Raw genomic sequence first — 24,168 nt, 5'->3', positions numbered from 1 at the left:
AGGTTCCAACCTGGTCCCACCAAGCAAGGAGCTTATAGAGCATTTAGACTCGTTTTATTTTGACATTTCATTGTATTTTGCACCAGAATGTTTCATTAAAATTGACTTTATGTTGAGATTGTGATCATTTCCAGTTCTAACTGTTTGATCTTGTAAAAATATAGACAATTTCATTCCATACACTGTGACCACAACAAAGAAAAACTTTGAAGTGTAAATTTAAAGGTTATTATATCAATATTTTACCAGTCTGGTCACTCAGGATGAAATTGGACTGTATGTGGTCCCTGAAGTACATTAAATCTTATTTAATAATTATCTTGTATACATCTTATATACATGTGTATATATGTATTTATATTGTATACATCTTTGTATTGAATCAGTTATATTCTTTTAAATAATCATAACATATTTGATGTTTGGTTCATTCAATATCAAGTGGTTCTACGATTTGAACTGTTTTTTAACCGATTCATCGATTAATCGAAAAAATAATCAACCAATTAATCGATTATTAAAATAAAAGCCCTAATTGTCATGTACTTGAGACTTGATTTGGATGTTTCTCATTTTTTTTGGAAGTAATGGGCAGACAAGTATAAGAAATATCTAGTTCTTACTACTCCTATCCAATCCTGGAGGTGCAGAAAATGTCGAGTGCATCAAATCATGTAAAGCTTTGAAAGGAAATAAAGCAACTGTTCCTAATCGTTAGCAATTTGAACGTGAACTTTTTGTACCTCTGCTTCCCCACAGTGCCATGACAGCAATGCAAGTTTAGATAACATGCAGGTTTTATGTTATTAGCCCACCACTCAACCCCCACCATGGAGGGCCGGGGGTCACCGCTGGCCACACAATGTGAATCAACGATTTTGACTGTTTGTCCACATTTCATCACATTATTGCTCAGTTGTAAAGTGCTTGACATAAAAAATGCTTGGGAGAGTTACATTGTAATGAAGCAGCTGTTTACGCGGCACAAGGCCGAGGCGACAAGCGACGACCTTGAACTGAAGCGGCAGCGCAGCACCCCCCACTCACTCACTCTCACATAAAAGGCCCTCTGTTGAGATACGCACTTCTCAAAGATCTCTTTCTCCGTCACAATGTCCAGGTGGGTGAAAGGTGCATCCAGCAGGTAGAGGTCTGCGTCCTTATATAAAGCCCTGAGGGGGAAAGACACACACAGAAAAAGAGAAAAGTAAAGACAATGATGAAGAATGACGAAAACGATGACAGTGGAACAGCCGTAGTGTTTGTACAGGGTGTGAAAGAGGAACTTTTGGGAGTAAATCACCTCCAATGACTTACTGAGGATCTGATGAGAGGCTGGAATAAATCATATGAAGCGTCACCATGGTCTTCACACACATTTAATTCAGCGATAAAGCACAACACGGAAACGCCACAGGAAGCTGAGGCCATAAAACACACACACGCGTGCGCACACACACACACACACACACACACACACACACACACACACACACACACACACACACACACACACACACACACACACACACACACACACACACACACACACACACACACAAAACGAAGCATTGGGAGCCTATCTTTATCGTTTTCCACAGCCATGGACTTCCAACCCAAAATGTTTGAGCGTTAAACCAGTGCTTCTCAAATGGTGGGGCGAGCCCCCCCTGGGGGGGCGTGGTGGGGTGTCAGGGGGGGGGCGTGAGGCAGGCGCGACTTTCAGTATTAGTGTCTTTATTCATGCTTGAATGATAAAAAAAAGGGCCTCCAGCTCATTTTATTAATTTATTTTGATAATCAGGCGATTGTATGCAGAATGCTGGTGCCAGCAACTCATACAGTGGTTTATACAGATAAATAAATAAATATTATCAAGTTCTCAATGGTAGTACAATTCGGGGGGGGGGGGCCTGAAAAAAATGTTGTCCTCTAGGGGGGGCATGACAGAAAATAATTGAGAACCACTGCGTTAAACAGACATTGTTCAGGCTGGACTGAGGCCCCGTTTGCTGGACAATGTTTCAAAGTGAAAACTGAAAATTTGGGTTTGGTTTTTTGGATTCACTAAAAAACACATTTTTGAAAATGGCTCGCAAGGTCAAACGTTTCGAAAACACTTCAACTCCACATCCGTGTCGACGGTGGGAAAACGCAACTTTTCTGAAATGCTGCTTCTGCGCACGCACACCACGGTTACAGCAACTAGTTGTTGTGCACATGCTCAGTAGCTGGACAATGAGAACAATGTTGAACAATGTCATAACTCCAGATCCTCCTGGGACTTGGTACTTTTATTTTGACAGTCACCGTAATAACAATCCAGCTTGGTGGTCTGTCCTCCGCAATGTCCAATGTGTTCTCCCAGTGTTAATGTTTAGAGCTTATTGTTCTCTGCTGCGTGCGTGTGTGTGTGTGTGTGTGTGTGTGTGTGTGTGTGTGTGTGTGTGTGTGTGTGTGTGTGTGTGTGTGTGTGTGTGTGTGTGTGTGTGTGTGTGTGTGTGTGTGTGTGTGTGTGTGTGTGTGTGTGGTTCCATTATAAAAGCAACCAATGTGTGGCCCCACACAAAGACTATATCTTTTTTAATTTCCCCCCCACAGTTTGCTGTATATATTTTCATATACATCATTTTCAAAACGTGTGTTGTTTTAATTTCAAACATTGTGTAAACGAGTCATTGATGCACCGTCCAGTTCCAACTGCCTTTGTAGAGATTTTAGAAAATGGAAGGTGGCACCATGGGCGGAACCATTTTTATGCAAACTATTCTTCATGAAAGAAACAACAGAAAAGCTATTTGTCTCTACAGAATTCTTCATTTTTCTATTTGATTGCAAAAAGATGTGGTTAATAATTGATTCAGAAACACAACTGCAACTGTCATAAGTCTTCAGAGTTGAACGAAGGCTCAGCAGAAAGTACCTGGCGAGGCCAAGACGTGCTCTTTGTCCTCCACTGAGGGTCACCCCTCCTTCCAGCAGCAGCATCTTGTCCTTATCGGGAATCCGGGCAAAATCCTGGCGAGGAAGACAAGAGGTGAAGACGAGAGGTGAAGATGAGAGGTGAAGACGAGCGGTGAAGACGAGAGGTGAAGACGAGAGGTGAAGACGAGAGGTGAAGACGAGAGGTGAAGACGAGAGGTGAAGACGAGAGGTGAAGACGAGAGGTGAGAGAGTCAGTCCCAGGAACATGTGCAGGAGGAACACAATGAAACAAGAACTCAGCGTGAGGAGGACGAGAACAGGTAGAAAACTCCAGCATCCCCTATTTCTAAGGTGGAGTTTGCAAACAACAACCTGGTGACCTTCTGGAGGTTAGTCCTTCTACCATGACATTTATTTTGTAGGAGCTGTCTGTCGGACCACCACAGATCAGCAGGAGGAAAGGCCCTGAGCCTTTAATGCTGGTGGCTAATTGGATAAAAGTGCACATTCAATGATGCACATCCATGCAGTTTCCTCACAGAAAGACACCAGATGCAACAAGCACATGAAGGGAGTCACGACAGGAGTGTGTTTGGTGACTGACAATGGAACGAGCAGCACGGATGAAGTGACAGAATAAGTTGATCGTGGTTAGACCTCCCTACCTTCTTCCACTGTCCTGGTGGGAGCATGAGAGGATCAAGACAACAGCTCAGTTAACAGCTTGTAGAGTCACACAGTGAAAACAAAGAACAAAAAACAAGCGTGGCACACAAAAGGGGCTCCAGCAGCCAGGGGCTGCAAGCGAAGGCTGAGTTTACAGAGGGGAGGACTGTGTGGAGCTTCAGAGAGGAAGTACAGTCACTATGAGCCTCGTCTGTCTGGAAACATGGGCTCGGACTCGCTGCTGAGTTTCATCAGTCCTGCTGACACTCTGTCCTCCTCATTTCAACATAGTTTTTACTAATTCATCCAAACAAAACGCCCAAACACTGAACAAAGTGACACTCCGAGAATCAGTAAGGAAATCTGATGCAACACCATCCTTATGTTTGCAATCTACAATGACCACGTAACCTCAAATGCAGGTTTTCTGGAAGGAAACTGGATCATGACCCACGCAGTGACAGGGAGAACATGCAAACTCAGCACACACAGGAAACTAAAAACAAGACTGTTGTCGGGGGCAGGAAAGTATTGAAACAACACATCATCAGTCCAGCTTTGGTGAATAATCCAACGCTTTATGAATTCTACTTCACAATAATCCTGTGTTAAGGTTTACTGGTCATGTGGTCAAGAAGATGGATGAAACTTTTCCTCCACGACCATAACTGGTTGGTTTATCAGAGACTCAGAAACAGATTTAATCACCTGTCGTCTGCAGTTTGTTGAATTGACTAATGTATTGCTACCTCCTGCCCACACCAGGGTTTGAATCTCTACCCACAATGTCTGTCTGTTCCCTCCTTTTCTTTCCTTCTATCCTCTATCCCTGACCAGAATCGCAACTTTTCTTCCTGTTCAAAAAAAGTTTTTCCTTTCCAGAGACTTCTATGTAAAAGTGCTTTTCAATGACTGTGTTGCATTTGGCATTAAATAAATAACATTGAATTGAATGAAGACCAAAAGGTGATTCAGAGAAATCGTTGATTGAATCAGAAAACATCCATTTATTCGTGTCACATTGAAGTTCATCATAAATGTGAAGGATTTGTGTGCCGCACAAGAACGACTGAGATGTTTGTTTCCAGGTGGGCGATGGAGGGAGTGACTTGCTCTCCCGTCTGCTGGTAAACTTCCACTGACGTCTCTCCTCCAACACTTGACGACAGCAGCTCTTCTTTCATCGGGACGGCACGACGCTCGTGTTTGCTGTCACAACATCTTGTGTTTTTGTTGAAACTCCAGAACGTGCGTGTGCCGGAGGACAAGTGGGGTGTGGTCAGGAAAGTGAACGCACTCCCAAAGGTCCTGGGACAATAGGGTCACGAGACTCCTTGACGGTGGTCAGTGGCTGTGACGATGTTGTCCTCGTTGTGTCACCTGAGGAGTGAGTCTGAGGGGCCGTCCACATCAGGAGCCTGGTTCACCTAAACCAGATGTTTCTGGCCTGTCATCCACGTGACGTTTTAGAAGGTTTTAGAAGTGAAAACAGTTGTTGTTTTTTTTAACACGAGTGGGGACATTTTTAAAATGCTGGCTTGTGTTGTCCACACCCCGGGGGGGTTGGACGACACGGGCCACCTCAGTGGAAAAAAGATGATGTAACTTTGGATAATGACTGAATTTCCATCGAATTCAACTTTATTCATATAGCACTAAACACAACTCAGTCCTTTCTCTGTGCTTTTCACAGAGAGAAACCCAACACCCAGCTGAAGGAAGCAGATGCAGGATTCAATCAGCTGAACTGACTTTCCTCTGCAGGCTGATGTTCCTCATTCTACATGATAAGAGTTCAGCCATCAGGAGGCACAACGTGGAGCTGCTGCTGCTTCTCCTCCACACTGAGAGGAGCAGCTGAGGAGCTTCGTCTGATCATGACGCCCCCTGATGGTCTGAGCCGGGTCCGGGGCCCCGAGGCAGAGGTGCTGCCTCTGGTTTTGCTCTGAGAGCAGCTCACAGTGAAACCAGACGATCTGAAGGACGTTACAGAGGACAGACATGTCTGACATTCTTTCGTCTCCAAGGTCATACTATGGATTATACGATACTAACAAGGACGAATCCAGACGGCTGATAGATGAATGTGACATGGAATCGTTGGAAAGAGTCGTTTACACAAATATTAGTAACAGCGATTAACATGATTTCACAATTTCAAAAATGTAATTTTAACAGTCACACTCGATACTGGTTCGTTTAAATACATTACACAAGTCTTTTTCTAACACAAATATCATTTGTTCTAGAATTACTGAATGCACATTATTCTTTCACAGATAATGAACCTCAATCTATCCTTGCTTCTATAAAAATCAGTCACAGTACTGACTGATCTCTAGCTTTTGTTTACTTTGCATTAGTTTTTGCAAGCAAACTCCCAATGAGCAACTTCTTATCATGAATATCTTATTTTTTTATCGCGTGGCACAATGTGTGTTTGTGAGAACTTTCTTCTTTCTCATACTTGTTTTGGTTGATGTGTAAACTGTTGACCCCATTTCAACTGATCAGGTCTAACTTTCATTGCTTTGTCTTTGGAATCAGTACATCTTTACTCAATTGTATTCACGTTTAGGCCTCGTGTATGCAACAACACTTCAGGTGAAAACACATTGTTTTTGCGTTTCAGAAAACTTTCACGTTCACACAGCAGCGTTCTGAAAACAATGCCTGTTGTCACAGAAGCAGCTGAAATGCTGAACACAATGTGGTTATCGTACCAGGCCACAAGTTGAAAAGTAACAAAGGCAAGAAGATGGACATTCTTATAAACAGACGACCAAGTTGGATTTCTACTATATCACTGTCAAATATAAAACAGTGACTCTGAGCACCGTTGTCGTTCAAACGGACACCGGAAACGCTACGAAGACTTTCTGTTTCCACTTGAAAATGTTCTTGACAAGATGGGAAAGATGGATCAAGTATATAAAACCAGTGAGGCCATCTTTTATATAATGTTAAAGGGTACGGTTTCTTTATCATGCTTTGACCAGGTTTACTTCACTATCAAAGTTTTTCCTTTGAATGTTTTGAATAACACCAAGGTGCACCCATGTTTCCCTGTTCTAAGGAGTGTAGTTATTTAGCAATAAGATTTTAATTAGTGTGTAAAATAAGATGGTGCAAGGCCCAATTATTCATCGGTGTGCTATTTATACAGGTTTTAATGTTTTTTGGAGATTTAACTGTAATGTACAGATGAATGCCAATGGCTAAATATTATGTGGATCATTTTGTGAACCAGGAAAATACCAATAAAAAAAAAAAAGAAATTTGTTGTGTAAACACTCTACCTTCTTGTGTATAAAATCACATATGTTCTGAAAGTTTCGACGGTAAGAAACTCAGACTTAAATTGTTTCACCCTTCCATGTTTGTCCTCCCAGAGCTCAGTGGGGTGAGCGTGTCCATCACCGGAGAGCTCCGAGGCTCATATTGCATCCCAGTGACAATACAGGACATTTCCATGGCATCAGAGGAGACATTATGCTGCCCAGAGGCCGTCACTCAGCAGCAGGGCTTATGAGTGTGTGTGTGTGTGTGTGTGTGTGTGTGTGTGTGTGTGTGTGTGTGTGTGTGTGTGTGTGTGTGTGTGTGTGTGTGTGTGTGTGTTGGGGGGGGTGGGGGGTGGGGGGTATTATCGTCATAAACACAGATCAGGAGAAACCTGAAACGTCTCGATGGCTCCAAACAAGCAGCCCAGCAGCACAGTCTTGTTTCACTCTGAGATCTGCGGCTTTCAAATGGACCCTGCCTCAAGTTGTCGCCGCAGTTTAAATGAAGCAACATATTCAGAGATCTAGAAACTTTCAATAGTTATTCAACTCACACAATACACACGTTTCCCTAAAACATACCATCTTTCACAAATGATCATGTGCCTTATGTGAGTATTCAACAACCATCAAACATTCCAACTGAGGAAATGGCAGTTTTGGTTTGAATAAAGCAAAGAGTCAATCCGTTTCCAACTTTCAAAGTTGACATCTAAACCCTCATGTCAGAGGGCAGACAAGTCCTCTGAGCTGCGCTAAACATGTTTGGACAAACGGTAAATGGACTTCACTGATACAGGTGCGTGAGCAGCCACAAAGAGCTTCACATGGTTCATCACATTCAGTGTCTTGCCCAAGGACACTTCAGCATGTAGACAGGTGGAAAGGAGAATCAAACCTACAGGTTTCTGATTGGGAGACGACCGCTCTACCAACAGAGCCCTATAGAACTGAGGCCTATAGAGAGAGGTACGGCGAACTGTCTCTTTTCACTGCTATGCGGACGAAAAAGAAAGATGCCTCCTCACTGTCACCTCTTCTGTCATGGCTTGACCACATTGAAGCCTGGAGGGCTTTTAACTTTCTAAGTTTTAATGAAATCAAGACTGAAGTGATGGTGTTCGGGCCCAGTGAACCCCGTCTCTTCGACCTGCGTCCCCTGGTTCCTCATGAAGCCAGTGGTTTAAACCTAGGTTTTAGAATGGACAGTGGTTTTAAACCTAGGTTTTAGAATGGACAGTGGTTTTAAACCTAGGTTTTAGAATGGACAGTGGTTTAAACCTAGGTTTTAGAATGGACAGTTGTTTTAAACCTAGGTTTTAGAATGGACAGTGGTTTTAAACCTAGGTTTTAGAATGGACAGTGGTTTTAAACCTAGGTTTTAGAATGGACAGTGGTTTAAACCTAGGTTTTAGAATGGATAGTGGTTTTAAACCTAGGTTTTAGAATGGACAGTGGTTCTGTTGGGGAATGAGCTCCACTGCTGTCACACAATCCCCCTCACTGCCCACTTTTAAAACTCATCTTAAGACCCATTTTTATTCTTTGGCTTTTAACCATGTTTGAGACTGGTTTTATTGTTGTCAGTCCTATAGTTTTTACTGTATTTTGCTTGTTTTTATTCTTCTATTTTTAATTAGTCTTTTATGTAAAGCACTTTGGCTTCAGCCACAGCTGTTTTAAAGTGCTATATAAATAAAAATGATTTGACTATAGTTTAAAATGTGAATAACATTAGGGCTTGGACTTAATGCATTAACCTCTGAGACCATAAAAAAGTTCCTTTAAGCTGGAGAGAAGCTAAGCTAACATTTGCAGCTCACGGGTGTGAGGATGAAACAGAGGAAAGTTTCAGTTTAAACGCTGTAGATGAGAGCAAGGCTGTGTGCAAAATATGAACGAAGAATGTACACATCACTAACAAATATGCATTTCTACACCTTATTTATACTATTGTAAAACACTTTGGTCCAATGTAGCTCATCTAAAGTGCTGAATAAATAAAGTTGTTTGCCTACACCACACACAAATTGTCCAAAACAGAAATAGAAAAAAACTCCTGACAGTATGACAATAAAGAAATAAATTGCATCAAATCTTCTTGAACATCATAAAGTACAATTGTACGTTTTTGCCGATAAACACTGCAATTGATCCATAAGGGTACTTGTAGTCATTTGATATATACAGGTCTACTAGTACATCACTATGTTGGTAGGGTTGTCAGAAAATTAGTTTTTCTACAGCATATGGTTTGGTACATGGTTAAGAAACATTTCTTGTAGTTATTTGTATCTTTCTCATGTAAGATATCTATTTCAGTATCCTGCTAAAGCCAATGGTGATAAAAACATATGTGTCTAAATTATATTGTCCAGGGTTTCCAATGTTGTCTTGGACCAAAACAGAGCCGCCAGAGGGTTCAGTCTGGCCATTGGGATGATTTTGAGAATTGTTGGAATTTCAAAAAGAAAACCTGCTGCAAAAAGCTGCAATTAAAAAAAACAACAATTCTAATTTGTCCACTGGGGGCAGCGGCGCACAAGAAAGTAGGATCCAGCCTCTGGTATGAATTTTCAAGTGGAAAAAACAAGATATAATATAATAAAAAAAGAGAAAAATGTTGTATTGTCCAGACCTCGTCACACTGAAACCCTGAATATCCGCCAGCGTACAGATCACAGCGTGTGCAGAACGACATGCAGACTCAGGACGTACCTCTTCCAGCTGGCAGGCTTTGATGATGGAGTTGTAGCGGTATTCGTCGTAGGTCAGGCCGAAGACGATGTTATCGCGAATCGTCCCCGGCATGATCCACGAAGTCTGCGGTGAGAAGGAAATACGCCCACTGTGTCTGATTTTACCCTCTGATGGCACCAGCTCTCCCAGGATCATCATGAGCAGGGAGCTCTGGAGGCAAAACACACCAAACGCACTTTACTCTGCTGCATTTGTCACTGAACACCAACTTCTCGTCCTGACATCCAATAAGTCAGCCTGTTGAGTTTCTGTGTTGTAAGAATACTTTAACCCAACATCTGACAGTAGGTACAAACAGTTTTAAAACTCTCCATCCGTCCTCCAGTACCTCTGTCCCGACTGTACACTGGATGAAAGGTGGTTACACCTGGACATATCGACTATTCACAGTCAAAAATGTTAAAAAGATGCACTGAGGTGGCATCTTGATGGGTTCTGTAAAATGTGTCAGTGTCATCACATCTTATTTATCGTTTGGTTTGATGGAAGGAAACCCACACCTTGATGTGACAGAGCTAACCACTGCACAGTCCCGTAAACGCTTCATGTGGGTGGGGTTCTTCCTTCAGACCCACCTTCCCAGACCCTGTGGATCCAGCCACCGCGAGCATCTGGCCCTTCTCCAGGCTCAGGCTGATGTTTTTCAGGACGGGAGTGACATAGAGGTTTGTGAAGAAGAGTCCCGCGTCTCCGTTCAGGTGCCCGCTGGCTTTGTTCTCCTGTTTGATCTTCTCAAAGAGCTCTCCGATTCCCTACGGGGAGAGTCCAAGGTCAGAGACACTCCATACAGTCTGTGTAGTAGTGAAGTAAAGAAAACTGTGGGCTGAGGAGCAGAAGTGTGACCTGATCAAAGTCAATTAAACATCTAGGAGCAGATACCAACCACATACTTCTGAAGATCCCAGAGGCTCCAACACGACACCAGAGCATTTCATAAACTGGACTCATCCCACAAATGGATGTTCCTTATGTACCCACCATTTAAAGAGTATTAACCAGAAATAACATTCCACATAGAAATAATCTAACAAACAGAAAAGTCCTTCAGTTTTTGTGTTTTATATGCTTGACAGACAATAAATATCCTCCTCTGAGTCTGGTTCTGCAGGTTTCTTCCTGTTAAAAGGGAGTCCCCCCTTTCGACCATCTCCTCTGCTTGCTCAGGTGGAATTGTTGTTTTTTGTCTGTAAAAAGGCCTTGGAATGACTGCTGCATTTGACTCTGTATATATACATTTAAAATACATTTGAACTGAATTGAATTAAGTTGAATCTGTGTGATTTCGGCCAGTTTTGCAAAGTTTACTGTGACTGTCCAGGAGCCACAAGAAGAACAAGGACAATAATAAAGTTATGTTATGTTAATCTCCAAATTCTCTCCAAACTCTAGATGTTACCACATAGATTATTCATTAAGCAGAAATCAGTTTGATACATGGGTTTGAGAAGCTACTTCTTGAATTTCTTGAGATTTAGCTGATGAAGATCATTTAAAATAGTTCTACACACAATCAGCTCCTGGTTTCAGCTCAAATCCAGCCAATAAGCCCCTTTTAAAAATCTGGATATTCTCAATCACTCTTTCTTCTGTTTTTCTAATTTTAGTCACGCATTTGGTAACAACTGTTAGTTCTGCTCGCCAACACAGGGAAGGCAGCTGAAAGAGTCAACAAGCATGGAGCGAACAGTGTGTGAAGGCAGGTTCACCTGAATAGATGAGCATGAACAAACGGCAAACTGCAAACATAGAAAGACCTCCGAGGTGTTAAATACTAAACCACTGGGATTCACTATAAACACCATCATGTAAGGCGATTTTTGATTTCTAATCTCTCATTGACCTCGTGAAGGTTGACCAGTTACCAAAGGACTAAAGCTCCAGTTACTACTTGCTTTCAAGTGAAAACATAGAACTTTAGATGTGCTTCTGGTGTTGGTTTTCAAACACCTCATGATCTCATAAAGTCAGCATTAACAAGTCAGCATTAACAAGTCAGGATTGTTCTGGCTTTGGCTGCAGCAGCAGTGTTGCTTTTAGCTGCTGGATGTGTTGGAATTCTTCATAATCTCAGAGATTAACTGCTCCTTCAGTAATCTGTAAACTGCTCTGCAGAGTTTCTCAGTGTGTGATTGGTCAGACGTTCTAAACTCCGCCCTTTTCATGTGAACGTGCAAAGGTAGGTCGATAACCTGCTTGGTCGTAACGGTGACCAGGATCCAAAGTGTCTGGATCAGTTAACCAGGAAACTGATCCTGGATCTGTTGATCGTGAGTCATAGTACAGGTGTTTGGGCTTGGTCATTTTATTTTGACATTCACTATAATAACAATAAACCTCTGTCCACTAGAACATCAGTGTACTAACATTGTTAAAGTTTATACCGTATTGTTCTCTGTGTGTGTTTTCATTACAGAAACAACCAACAGTTCCAACATGCTAATTACCTAATTTTGGGCATTTCTGTCGATTCTGTGTGAACAGACATTGTTTTCAAACCGTTGCAGTACAAATACAAAACTTTTCTGAAAGGGAAATGGGAAAATTAGACGTTTTCAAATGAAATGTTGTTGTGTGAATGGATTCTGAGATTATTATGTAGAATTGTCACTAATTAAACAGAAATAAAGTCACAAAAGTCTAAAACGTTCCAGTACATGAATGGCGGCTGTAAAGGCCGTTGCTTCTCACTGATTGATTCATGCGTGCGCGTGTCTGCATTGGATGGAAGACTGATGGTTTTTGCTTCAGGTCTGAGTCAGTATGACACGGTGACCTGACGTCACACTGCCGTGGGAAACAAGAGAAGGTCCACCAAAAGGAGAAGTCCACCCGGAATCCCACAAAGGCCCAACTCCTCTTCCTCGGCACAGATTCATGGGTGACACGTCTCGCCCTGCAAGAAACTCCTCTTGATCAATTACCTTGTTGACGGTTTGTGGGTCACCGTGTCTCGAATGTGGCGGTTTGTTTAGCAGACACCGGCACGATTCTCATTCTAATGAGGTGACGCCCACACCGTCAGCTCCCCTCATTCTTCAGTGAGTGGCACATTCCAGGAAGAGGAGCAGACCAGGGGCGAACCAGTGATCTGAAAGCGGGATTCACAGTTCCCAGCACAGTTTGGTAATTAATTATGCAGAGTGAAGGACAAAAGCACGGCTGCTGGATGCTGCTTTTCTCACGGTGTCCAGTGATCAGTGAATCACACCTGCAGGATGGAGTTCCAATAAGATTAAACCACCCACTCTCAGTGATTGTAGTGAATGACTGTAGCCCTGACGTACACTGAACTAATCACTGGCTTTATTGTCCCGTTTCCAGCATCTTTCTTGTCCCTGAAGTCATCATGATTTTCACACATAATTCTAGAGAAGTAGAGAGGATGGCGTTCATTGATATGTGGTCTGGTAACTCTATTTCACAGTTGTCTGCTTTAGTTTTTAAATGTCTTAATGGTCTTGGGCACTCTTATTTATCTGACCTAAGAGCCTGGCGGTTCCTGAGGTCGTCTGGCTCCGGCCTCTCAAGGGTTCCTAGTGTCAAGAGGTTCCGTGTATCTTTGTGTTTTTGACTTTAATGAGCTTTGCTTCCTCTCTGGTCAGAGTTTCTTTCGGGTTTCTTTCACCCCAAAAAGAGCAGCTGTTGTAATTGTGGTTCGTTCGCTGTCAAACATGCAGTGTGAAAGCAAACCAACCAAATGAAGGACTGAACATTTTCACCTCACCACTCGAGACGAGTCCCCGGACTGTCCTGGTGTGAAAGCGGAGAACACAACCACCAAGTCCCGGCAGAAGATGGACTGGGAGTGACGCCACTCAGCAGGCCGCCATTGTTGTTTTTATCCATCGACCCACACGTGCAGAGCAACTATTTACTGGGACTCGTGCGCACGAACTGTAGCAGCATTTCTTCCGTCTCCACGGAGACGGAGCTCGTGTTTCAGGCCCCGTTTACACAACAACACTCCAAGTGACAACAACCCCTATCTGTTAAGGAAACGTGTTGCATTTACACGACAGCGGCAGACACAGGTAATGATGTAATAAGCAGTAAGTGGCGGTTGCAGTGACTCTGAGCACCGCTGTCACACACCAAACACACAGAAACTTTTTGGGTTACACTTGTTTTCATTGTTGTGTAAACACAGCCTCAAAAGGTTGTTTTCAGTGGCTCTGAGCACCATTGTCATGTAAACGAATCTACAAAAGTGCAACAAAAGTTTTGTATTTTCATTCGAAAATGTCGAGGAAAAGCCAAATCTGTTCATGTGCAACTACCTGGAGCGGCTCCAACACCTCTCTCATTAACACCAGGGACAAGTGAAGTGTTGCATTCGGGTGCAACATGTGAAAACCAACCTCGTCCCAGGAAGCAGACACGTTGAGCAGTTCCAGCTCCGTGGTGGTCAGGTTGTACTCCAGAACTTTGTATTCTTCTTTCATCAAGAACTCCTGAGGAGCAAACACAGGCTGCACGTCACAAACTACGACGGCATGAAGGTTTTGTTGTGAGCTGATGAAGGACTGCAGCGAAACCATCAATCGTCTCTACGTCTTGTGGCCCTTCATGCCTCAGCTTCACCTCTCAGCCTACCTCGATCTTTTTGACCAGTGCCAGCGTGTCGTACCACATCTGGATGGAGCCGGGCAGCTGGCGGGTGAGTGTCATCCGCAGCACCATGCAGTAGGAGGCGGTTGTGAAAATCCGACGCAGGATGATGCCTTTGCTGAGCGCGTGCGGCACGACGGCCGACACAATGACCAGGATGGCAGAGAAGAAGTAGGCGGCACTGTAGTAGTAGCGCAGAGAGCCGATCTTCCTCGTCAGCGTCATCTCCTCTCTGAGAACAGAGAGCATCATGGGAGAAACAGTGAAGCATCATTGAGGTTATCGGAGATTCTTCTGCTTGTAAACTCTGTTGCATGTTTGTGTGTGTGGTTATGTATTTTATATTTGTACATGTTATTTTGCTTTTATGTTTGTATTTGTTTGGGTTTTTTTTTATCCTTTTATTTATGATTTTCAAGAGCAAGTTACAGATAATATTCAACATATATTATTGGCTGCAGTTTTTTCTTTTCAAAAGCAAAAACCGCAACAATCACAGTAAGATAGAAATAAAAAGAAGTCAGCAAACAATCAAACAAACAAAACAAAAACAAAACAACAACAGCAGCTGAAAATACCAATCAATATGCATTTGAGAGCGGCAGCAACAGACAAAGAAAATAAAAGTCACGGATACTCTGACAATTAATCTATTATGTTGGAATGCTACACATTTCATAGTTTTATATGTATTTCAGAAATGGCTGCCATGTTTCATCAAATTTTGAAATTGAGCCAATTAATGTACACCTTATTTTTTCTATATGCACAAATCCCATTACATCAGTTATCCATTGGTCCTGAGTGGAGCAAGTTTCCCATTTCCACCTTAAAAGGACATGGCGCCGTGCCAACAAAGAGGCAAAGGTTAGGGTTTATTATCTGTCATTGATCTATGTTATGGTCAATGACAGATCTTGATTTCATTTCAAGTTACAAATTGAAATGAAATGCGTCCGAATAATACTATATAATTCATTTAACTGTGCAAATGATGCAAAAATTTCGTCGACATAAAAGGTCCTTAAATGTAGGTAATCCTTTGTTGCTCCAGATTATAAAAGCAGAATCAACTGAAGATGGTGGGAACATGTGATTTGAGTCCAGGGGGGCTTTAATTGACCTGGTATGTAAGCCAAACGTCTTTCTACATTGAACCCACATGCGAAGACAATCATAGAGCAAGGGCTTGCCTTTATACTGATATAATTCTAATGGAAGTGCTGAGCTTAACAATGCTGGTAAGGAGGTTTTCCCACAGCCAGCTGACTCAATATGGTCCCACGAAGGGGTCTTAGAAGTTGAGTCACCAACCCAATAGAGGATATTTGGTATATTTGCTGCCCAGTAATAAAATTGGAAGTTAGGTAAGGAAAGGCCACCTGATGGCCTAAGTTTTGTATAAATTCCTTGTGGATTCACAGAGATTTACTGTTCCAAATAAATTCTGAAATAAGAAAACAAGAACCAAGAATATGCCCAATTAATGACAGTGGTAAATTATTCCATCTATGTAGATGATTTTTTGTCCTTTGTTTGTAATTGTGTGTGTGTGTGTGAGTGTGTGTGTGTGTGAGTGTGTGTGTGTGTGTGTGTGTGTGTGTGTGTGTGTGTGTGTGTGTGTGTGTGTGTGTGTGTGTGTGTGTGTGTGTGTGTGTGTGTGTGTACATTTGTTTTGTGTTTCTGGGTTTGTAATGATAATAATCATGAAACTCCTGTACTAAAATATAAAATGATGACCAAATGAATTTTTAGCTTTAGCATTAGCTGAATCTGTCAGTATTACACTTTTTACTTTCTTGTTGGAGAATGAGCATTGACCTTACACCGGCTCCATCCTCCTGACAGCAATGTGAAAAATGTCCCAACATTAGCATTAGCTTGTCGCTGTGATTATTTCTTCACCAAGCCGCAGCTCGGGATGCTAACAAGGGTTTTGTCACCATGTCTCTCAGTTTAATCTTTTAGATAAAACTTTCAGCCCAAATCAAATTTTCCCTCCATTGAAGGGAAATAACCTGAAGTGAGGGAGAGGAAGAGGGAGAGAGAGTCGCAGTTCCTTTCCTTTCTGTTATGAGTGTGTGTAACCTTTATTAAGAAATGTAACAGGCGGCAGTGAGAGACGGGAGCGCTGCAGGGCAGGCGAGACGACTGGATTTGACCTGCAGTTGCGATATCGCAGAACAGAATATGGCAGGGAAGAAACGCATGACCAAGTGAAAGTATGAAGCAGAACAGAGGACATTTCTAGCAAAGTGGGAGAGTGGTTTTCTTCTTTGTTCAATGACATGGAAAGCTGCTCCATCTGTTATGCCAGATGACGCTGATACATTTCAAAGTATTGTGGCAAGCTGCGAGGAGGTGAAATGGATATCAGACATAACACACCACTATCTGTATCTGTTCAACCATTTAAACAGAGTGGGGGGGGGGGGGGGGGGCTAAACCAAAAGTGGGTGCGGTTCAATTGTAACTGGGCTTCAATCGGTAGATTATTTTAAGTTTGAAACTGATATGGATTGATCAGAAGTGGTTTTATTTATAGTTTATTTGAAAACTATTTACTGAACAGCCTCAGAATTGAGATTCAATGATTTATATATAAAAAACTATATACTATATACAGTATATAAAGCTTAATTTGTAACATTTATAATATCTATCCTTATGAACAGCCATATACAATAAACATTCATATAGTCTAATTTCTGTGTTCAGCTATATGTGTGTGTGTGTGTGTGTGTGTGTGTGTGTGTGTGTGTGTGTGTGTGTGTGTGTGTGTGTGTGTGTGTGTGTGTGTGTGTGTGTGTGTGTCAGTGGTCTGTAAGACTTTATTTTTTAATGATCTGTGTGAACCTGGTGATTCATGTAAACATCCAGTGGTGGCAAACAGGGAAATAATATGTCAGCCTTGTTCACTGTATTCTTCTCAAAAGCACCACGTTCAGTACGAGCAAAGCTTTCCAACTGACCAGCCAAACTAAGAGCAAGCAGACGGTAACAGTAATTTTGTCTGCGTCTGTCACTTGCCCTTCCTGTGTCCTCCTCCTCTGTGTGTGCTGTGCAATCTGCTTGATTTGTCTCCCCTGTGACTTCAGTCTCCTCATGTATTTAAACCGCACTCCTTCATGTCTCTGTGCTTGATCGTCAGTGTTGTTTGTACTTCCTGATCCCAGCCCGTTCCTTGTGCTCTTCGTGTTTTGGATTCAACCATGTACTGTCACCTGCCTGGACTTGGATTACCTCTCCGACTGTTCAATAACACCTGTAAATGCCAATTTGTTGTTTGAGTCTGCTTCTGGGTTGTCCTCGATCCCTGACAGGCGAGAGCAGACTCTTCTCCTCTCTGTCCTGCTAAAGCAAACTTCTCTAGCTTCTATCCGAGGACCCTTGCTCAAAGGGAGCAGGACAATTGAGAGTAATGGATGGATGGATGCATTCGGTTTATTTTTAGAACAGTGTCCTAACTTTATGGAGAATATGGGTTGTCGTCACTACATTGTAATGACTTTAATTAACTGGGTGAAAATGTCCTCAACTGGAAATCTGTCCCAATCAATACTCTGTGAAAAAGTGCATGTGACTGACTGTGGTGTGCTTTGGTGTCGTACTGCCTGATGTTTTTGATGATGGTCTCCATCACCTCCTCCCAGCCATATGCCTTCACGGAGTGAATGTTCTCCACGACCTCTGAGGTGAGAGCCAGGCGCCGGTTGATCATCCCCCCTCGCTTCACCCTGCTCACATTAAACAGTTTGACCAAGAGACAGGAGAGTCATCAGCATACAGCAGATACAGGTGGAAATAAAACACAAGTGTATACACAATGTCACAACTGCTCCTCACTATCATGATTATGTACAGGTACAATGATTATATGCAGTATTCACCCCCTCCATAATTTTTAAGTCAGTATAAATTGGATCTGGTCATTATCTGTTTAGAGGCTCAGGCTGACACACCAGGAGATGTTAGAACACAGCTGAGGAGATTCTGCTGTTCAAACACAGCAGGTCCTGATGGTGAGTTCAAGGGTCCCGAAGTCCTGCTTCCCCCAGTTCTGTGGAGTTTGTCTAACATGGGCCTGAATCTCCAGTGTGTGGAAGACGTCCTGCATTGATTGTGTCAAAGACACCACGTGGATTGCATCAAAGGACGACAGACATGACGGTGCTGATGTCTCACATGATGAAGACCCTAGACAGGCTCATCCTGGAGCAGCTCTGGAGCCTCGTCAAGCCTCACCTGGACCCCCTCCAGTTTGCCTACCAGCCGCAACTCCAGATAAGAGGCCACCATCTTTCTACTCAACCACATCTTCACTGACCTTGACAGACCAGCCAGCACTGTGAGAGTCATGTTTCTAGACTTCTCCAGTGCCTTCAACATCATCAGGCCTGCCCTGCTGGGTGAGAAGCTATCATCAATGGATGGACGCTCCTTTCATATTGTTGATTGTTGACGACCTGACTGGCAGGCCGCAGCACATGCACCTGCAGGATTGTGTGTCAGGAAGCAGTAGTTGGATGAATCAGCCGGGGTGATGACTACAGGACGACTGTGGACAACTCTGTCACTTGAACCATCTGCAGGTCAATGTGACATATACCCAGGAGCTGGTGGAGGCCCTGAGGAGGACCAGGTCTGTGTCCCCTGTCTCCATCCAGGGGGACAGTGTGGACAGTGTGGACATTATGGACGATTGCAAATATCTGGGTGTATAGATTGACTGGGCTAGGAATCCCAACTCCCACTATAGCAGGGATGTCCAAACTCGTCCAAACTGACCTGAATCCAATGATGATGTCATCACCAAGGTTGTGAAAAAGCCCAATATCAAGCCCTTTATTGCAATCATTTGTGCTGCCACTGGGAGGAGCTAACCCCTGCAGGACAATCCTATTTCTCGGGTGCAGCCACATTATGGTGCAGGGAGTTGATGGGGGTCAAGGGTCATGCTCAGGGATCTGTCCACAGTGGGGATCAAACCTGCGAACGTCCAATCTCAAATCAACCTCTCGAACTTCTAGGCCACCACTGGCTTATTGTATCTATTTTATTGGTTTTCTCTATAAAACAGTGACTTGGGTGTTTATAGCATCATTAATACTGCAGTAAAGGTTTTAAATATTGACATCAGAAAAGGGAACACAGGAAAATGTGATGGCCTGCTATAGATTTTTTCATGAAGAAGCAGAAATATCTTTCTGTCAAGGTCAGTGAAGGTCAGTGAAGCAGAAATATCTTTCTGCTTCTCATAGTAAAACACCCACCAACATATTTTCATTCCAAATGACATATGACACTACTGGCAGAAAACCAGCTGTGTCAAACTAAGTGAAAAGTTTTTGGAGGTGGCATTACTCTTAGATCACACTGTGCTGTATGCAGCACCTTAACTCAGTCTATCAATCCAAACCTTGCAGCCATAGGTTAGCCTGTGTGTACATGTGTCCTGACCTGTGAGGTCCCATCTTCTGAGAGAGCCAGGCCTGGATGATGCCCAGCAGAGTCAGAGCTGCCAGGGCGCAGAAGCCATTCACATCGATCAGCTCCCAGATTAGACCCACACAGAGTATACACTGAAGGGGGGTGATCCACACAAAGTGGGCCAGACCCAGACTCTGTAAATACACACAATGAGAATGATTTATACTGAACAAAAATAGAAATGCAATACTTTTGTTTTTTCTCCCATTTTTCATGAGCTGAACCCAAAGATGTAAAACATTTTCTATACACGCAAAAGCCCTATTTCTCTCAAACATTGTTCACAAATGTGTCTAAATGTGTGTGAGTGAGCACTTCTCCTTTGGCCAGATAATCCATCCCACCTCACAGGTGTGGCATGTCAAGATACTGGACAGCATGAATATTGCATCGGTGTGCCTTAGGGTGGCCACAAAAAAAGAACACTTGTTTGATCACACAGCACAAAGCCACACAAGTTTTGAGGGAGCATACAATTGGCCTGCTGACTGCAGGAATGTCCACCAGAGCGGTTGCCTGTGAATTGAATGTTCATTTCTTCACCATAAGCCATCTCCAAAGGCATTTCAGAGTATCTGGCAGTACAACCGCAGACCTGGTGGAACCACAGCAGCCCAGGACCTCCACATCCAGCATGTTCACCTCCATGATGGTCTGAGCCCAGCCACCTGGACAGCTGCTGCAACAATTGCTTTGCAGAACCAAAGAATTTCTGCACAAACTGTCAGAAACCATCTAAGGCAGGGGTCGGCAACCCGCGGCTCAGGAGCTGCATGCGGCTCTTTGGTCCCTCCACTGTGGCTCCTTGAGCCTCCGTCCCACTGCAGTTCATCCTGGAGGGACGTAAGGAGGCAAGGCCACCCTAGAGGGACGTAAGGAGGCAAAGCCACCCAGAGAGGGACGTAAGGAGGCAAGGCCACCCAGAGCGCAGTCCCGCTACAAAGAGTGGTAAAATGTAGGGTCGTGAACGACGCAGCGATGTGACGTCATTACGCAACAATAATGGATGAAGAACGTAGAATTGCGGCTGCAGGTCATGACAGCGGCTCAACTGGTGTCTGAAGCTGGGAGCTTCCTGTACCTTTCACAGTAAAAGCCGACAGTTCCAGGAGGTTCATTACAGACTTGTTGAGAGTGACGGAACATTCTAGTGAATTACACAACAACTACAGGACATTAAAGACACACCATCACACTCATGGTTCTAACAATCCAGATCTCCCACATTTATCTTCCATTTTAATAATGTGCAGCAATAAAGGAGCTGAGAGCTGCAATGCATTATGGGAGCTTCTGTTTGACGTGCTTTAAATGTAATTATTGGGGGTTATATTAGGTTTGTAGTGTCGGTAATAATTGTGTTGTGTTGTATTTTTGTTGCTTAGTTCATGTAGTTTAGTTTATTAGTTGTAAGTTGTCAACCAGCAGTGAAGAAGGTTTTGTGTGTCGTGTCCTCCTGGCATGGTCTGCCTGGGGGACTGTCAAAATAAAGTGTGTGCGGCTCTTTGGGTGTCGTGAGCAGAGCGAGACGGGTCCAAATGGCTCTTTGAGCATTAAAGGTTGCCGACCCCTGGTCTAAGGGAAGCTGGCACATTGGAGAAGTGTTGTCTTCATGGATGAATCCCAGTTTGCACAGTTCAGGGCAGATGGCAGGCAGTGTGTGTGGTGTGGGTTTGCTGATGTCAATGTTGTGGATGGAGTGGCTCATGGTGGAGGTGGGGTTCTGGTATAGGTAGGCGTATGTTATGTACATTGAACACAGGTGCATTTTATTGATGGCATTTTGAATACACAGAGATACCGTGATGAGATCCTGAGGTCCATTGTTGTGCTGTTGAGCACCATGAGCATCACCTCATGTTGCAGCATGATAATGCGCGGCTCCATGTTGCAAGGATCTGGACCATAGGTGGCGCCTTGTTAATTACTGAATACACCAATAAAACATGTATTATTATAATTTTTTTAATAAAAAGCCGTGTGATGTGATTCAGCCAATCGTTGCACCTTTGAACTTACTGCTTCCTGTTATTGAGAGCGCATTTTTCCTGCTGACTGCGTAACTTATTACTAGTAATGAAACATGGAGTGCTTTTTGCAAAAAAAAAGGGAAAACAATCACTGACGCCTTCGCTCTGAACAACAACAACCGACGTATCGTTTATCATGACGTCTCATTGGGGGGGGGTGATGATTATTGCCTATTTGGTGTTAAAGATGTGGACTCTGACTCCTGGTTCTCTCTTATTAATATAATTGGATATATTGAATCAGATATATTTCTTTCTGTGGAGGTTTTGGTGACTGGCAGCAGGAGTCAGTGTCTTTGTGAGGCCTAAATGATTTGCTGTGTTTTGCTTCCTGCTGCTGTTGAAGCTCCATCAGTGACATTCTGCTGGTAAAGTTTACATTCTGTGGTGTGTTTAAGTGGCAGGCTTTTAAACCTTTCATCTTTATCACTTTGGATAATTATCTTGATTATTGTGTCGCATAATATTGTTTTAAATAGCAGAGCTTTTACTCTATGTGCGCGACAGTTACGTGCGCAGTGCGGTGTGCATATTGTTGGTGTTCCAGTAGGAAGTAAACTACAGACCAATAAATTGCCCAGTACTGTCACTATGAGATCAAGCTCCCCCATGAAAAAAATCTCTGGCGCCTCCACTGATCTGGACACAATTCCTGGAAGCTGAAAACATCCCAGTTCTTTGCATGGCCAGCATCCTCAGCGGACATGTCACCCATTGAGCAGGTTTGAGATGCTCTGGATTGACGTGTACGACAGAGTGTTCCACTTCCTGCCAATATCCAGAAACTTGGCAGCCATTGAAGAGAAGTGGAGCAACATTCCACGATCAACAACCTGATCAACTCTATGTGAAGGAGATGTGTTGCACTACGTGGTCACACTCCAGACCCCCAATAAAGCAAAACTGCACATTTCAGAGTGTTCTTTTATTGTGGCCACCCTAAGACACACCTGTGCAATAATCATGCTGTCTGATCAGCATCCTGCCACCTGTGAGCTGGGTGGATTAGATGGATTATCTCGGCAAAGGAGAAGTGCTCACTAACACACATTTAGACAGATTTGTGAACAATATTTGAGAGAAATAGGACTTTTGTGTTTATAGAAAGCGTTTTAGATCTTTGAGTTCAGCTCATGAAAAAATGGGAGCAAAAGCAAAAGTATTTCTTTCAGTGTATTTCACACAAGGACATCAAAACAGTTTACACATTTACACAATTATGAACACAGTTTATGTATTAATGTACTCATACTGTACATACAGATACCACACATTCAGTTAAGGCTGGGCCATACTGAATATACTCGATGCATTGTGGCTTGTGCTCTGTGCAATATAGAAAATGACTATATCATGGATATTCAAGTATCACACTGTATCTTTTAGTATGAGAGCATTAACTTGCCGGTTGCAGCCGGCGGGCTCTCGGAGACAAAACGAGCGCACCCACAGACATCCCGTACTCTACGCTACATCATACAACTTAGCTAAGCAGAGTGCGAGCGGCTAGCAGATTATGCAAACAGACACAGAAGATGGAAGAAGAAGAGTTAATTCCAAAGAAAGAGAGAATGGGATTGTCTGCCGGTAGTTTGGATTTAAGGAAGATTTTTCACAACTGTGTTGCGCAAAATATGCCGCAGCAGCATCGCCACAAAAGGAAGCGGCACAACAAATGTATGCCACCATTTAGAAATCCACCACTAGAAAATAAAGTGTCTGAAACTACAACATCAACACGTCCTGCCGGTTCCACAACAACTAAGAAGCTGAAGCAACTGGCACTGACGCCATTGAGTCTGCCGTCTTTCCTTTCCAGACCAACACCGTACAACAAAATAGTCCAAAACATACTGAGATAACTTCTGCAGTAACCCTCCACACACTGCACTGAGTATTACTGAACTCTCATGCCTATGAAGGAGGTAGGGGTCAGGGGTCATGCTCAGGAGCCCACATTAAGTTCTCAGCTGTGGGACTCAAACCTGTGATCACAAGCTTTCTTCAAGCTCTCGGCCCTCACTGCCTGGAGGAGTGAGATGCGGGGGGGTATTCCAGGTAGGAGGTTCAACAAAGTCCAAGTCTATCCCTGAATTCTGACTTGACTTAGTCTGAGATGGGAAATTCAGAGTTTCCGGTTCCAGAACAGCTGATCTGAATTAGTTCAATCAACTCTGAGTATGTGAACCTTGAGTTAAGCGTGTGCACAGCCAGAAGAAAAAGTCATAATCAGTGGAGCCCAGATATCATGAGTCACTATGGCAACAGACCGAAAACGAGTTATTCTGCTGTAAAAGTCCCGACGCTGCAGCAGCAGAGGAGACGACTGGAGAAAACTGCTGCCAGAGTCGAGGCAGTACTTCAGGTGTGAGGAGCCAATAGAAACTCAGGGTTTCCTCTACTAAACC

The 24,168-nt window shown here is 43.3% G+C and overlaps 1 protein-coding gene across 1 annotated transcript in view; it reads right to left on the bottom strand.

Moving 5' to 3' along the window:
* Window positions 1-24,168, bottom strand: part of cftr (CF transmembrane conductance regulator) — a gene marked incomplete at both ends in the record, with an annotated part of 75,037 nt that overhangs the window by 17,457 nt on the left and 33,412 nt on the right. Inside the window, 8 exons of the mRNA XM_080504918.1 lie at window positions 1,086-1,172; window positions 2,924-3,018; window positions 9,591-9,782; window positions 10,208-10,384; window positions 13,991-14,083; window positions 14,226-14,472; window positions 17,852-17,977; window positions 19,701-19,864. Of these exons, the coding sequence (XP_080361044.1) occupies window positions 1,086-1,172; window positions 2,924-3,018; window positions 9,591-9,782; window positions 10,208-10,384; window positions 13,991-14,083; window positions 14,226-14,472; window positions 17,852-17,977; window positions 19,701-19,864 (1,181 nt within the window). The remainder of the gene's footprint in view (window positions 1-1,085; window positions 1,173-2,923; window positions 3,019-9,590; window positions 9,783-10,207; window positions 10,385-13,990; window positions 14,084-14,225; window positions 14,473-17,851; window positions 17,978-19,700; window positions 19,865-24,168) is intronic.

The sequence above is a fragment of the Blennius ocellaris genome (genome assembly GCF_963422515.1).
Source record: "Blennius ocellaris genome assembly, chromosome: 11".
NCBI classification, from domain to species: Eukaryota; Metazoa; Chordata; class Actinopteri; order Blenniiformes; family Blenniidae; genus Blennius; species Blennius ocellaris.
Note: the sequence above shows the minus strand (reverse complement) of the source record. Positions and strands in the feature narration are given on the sequence as shown.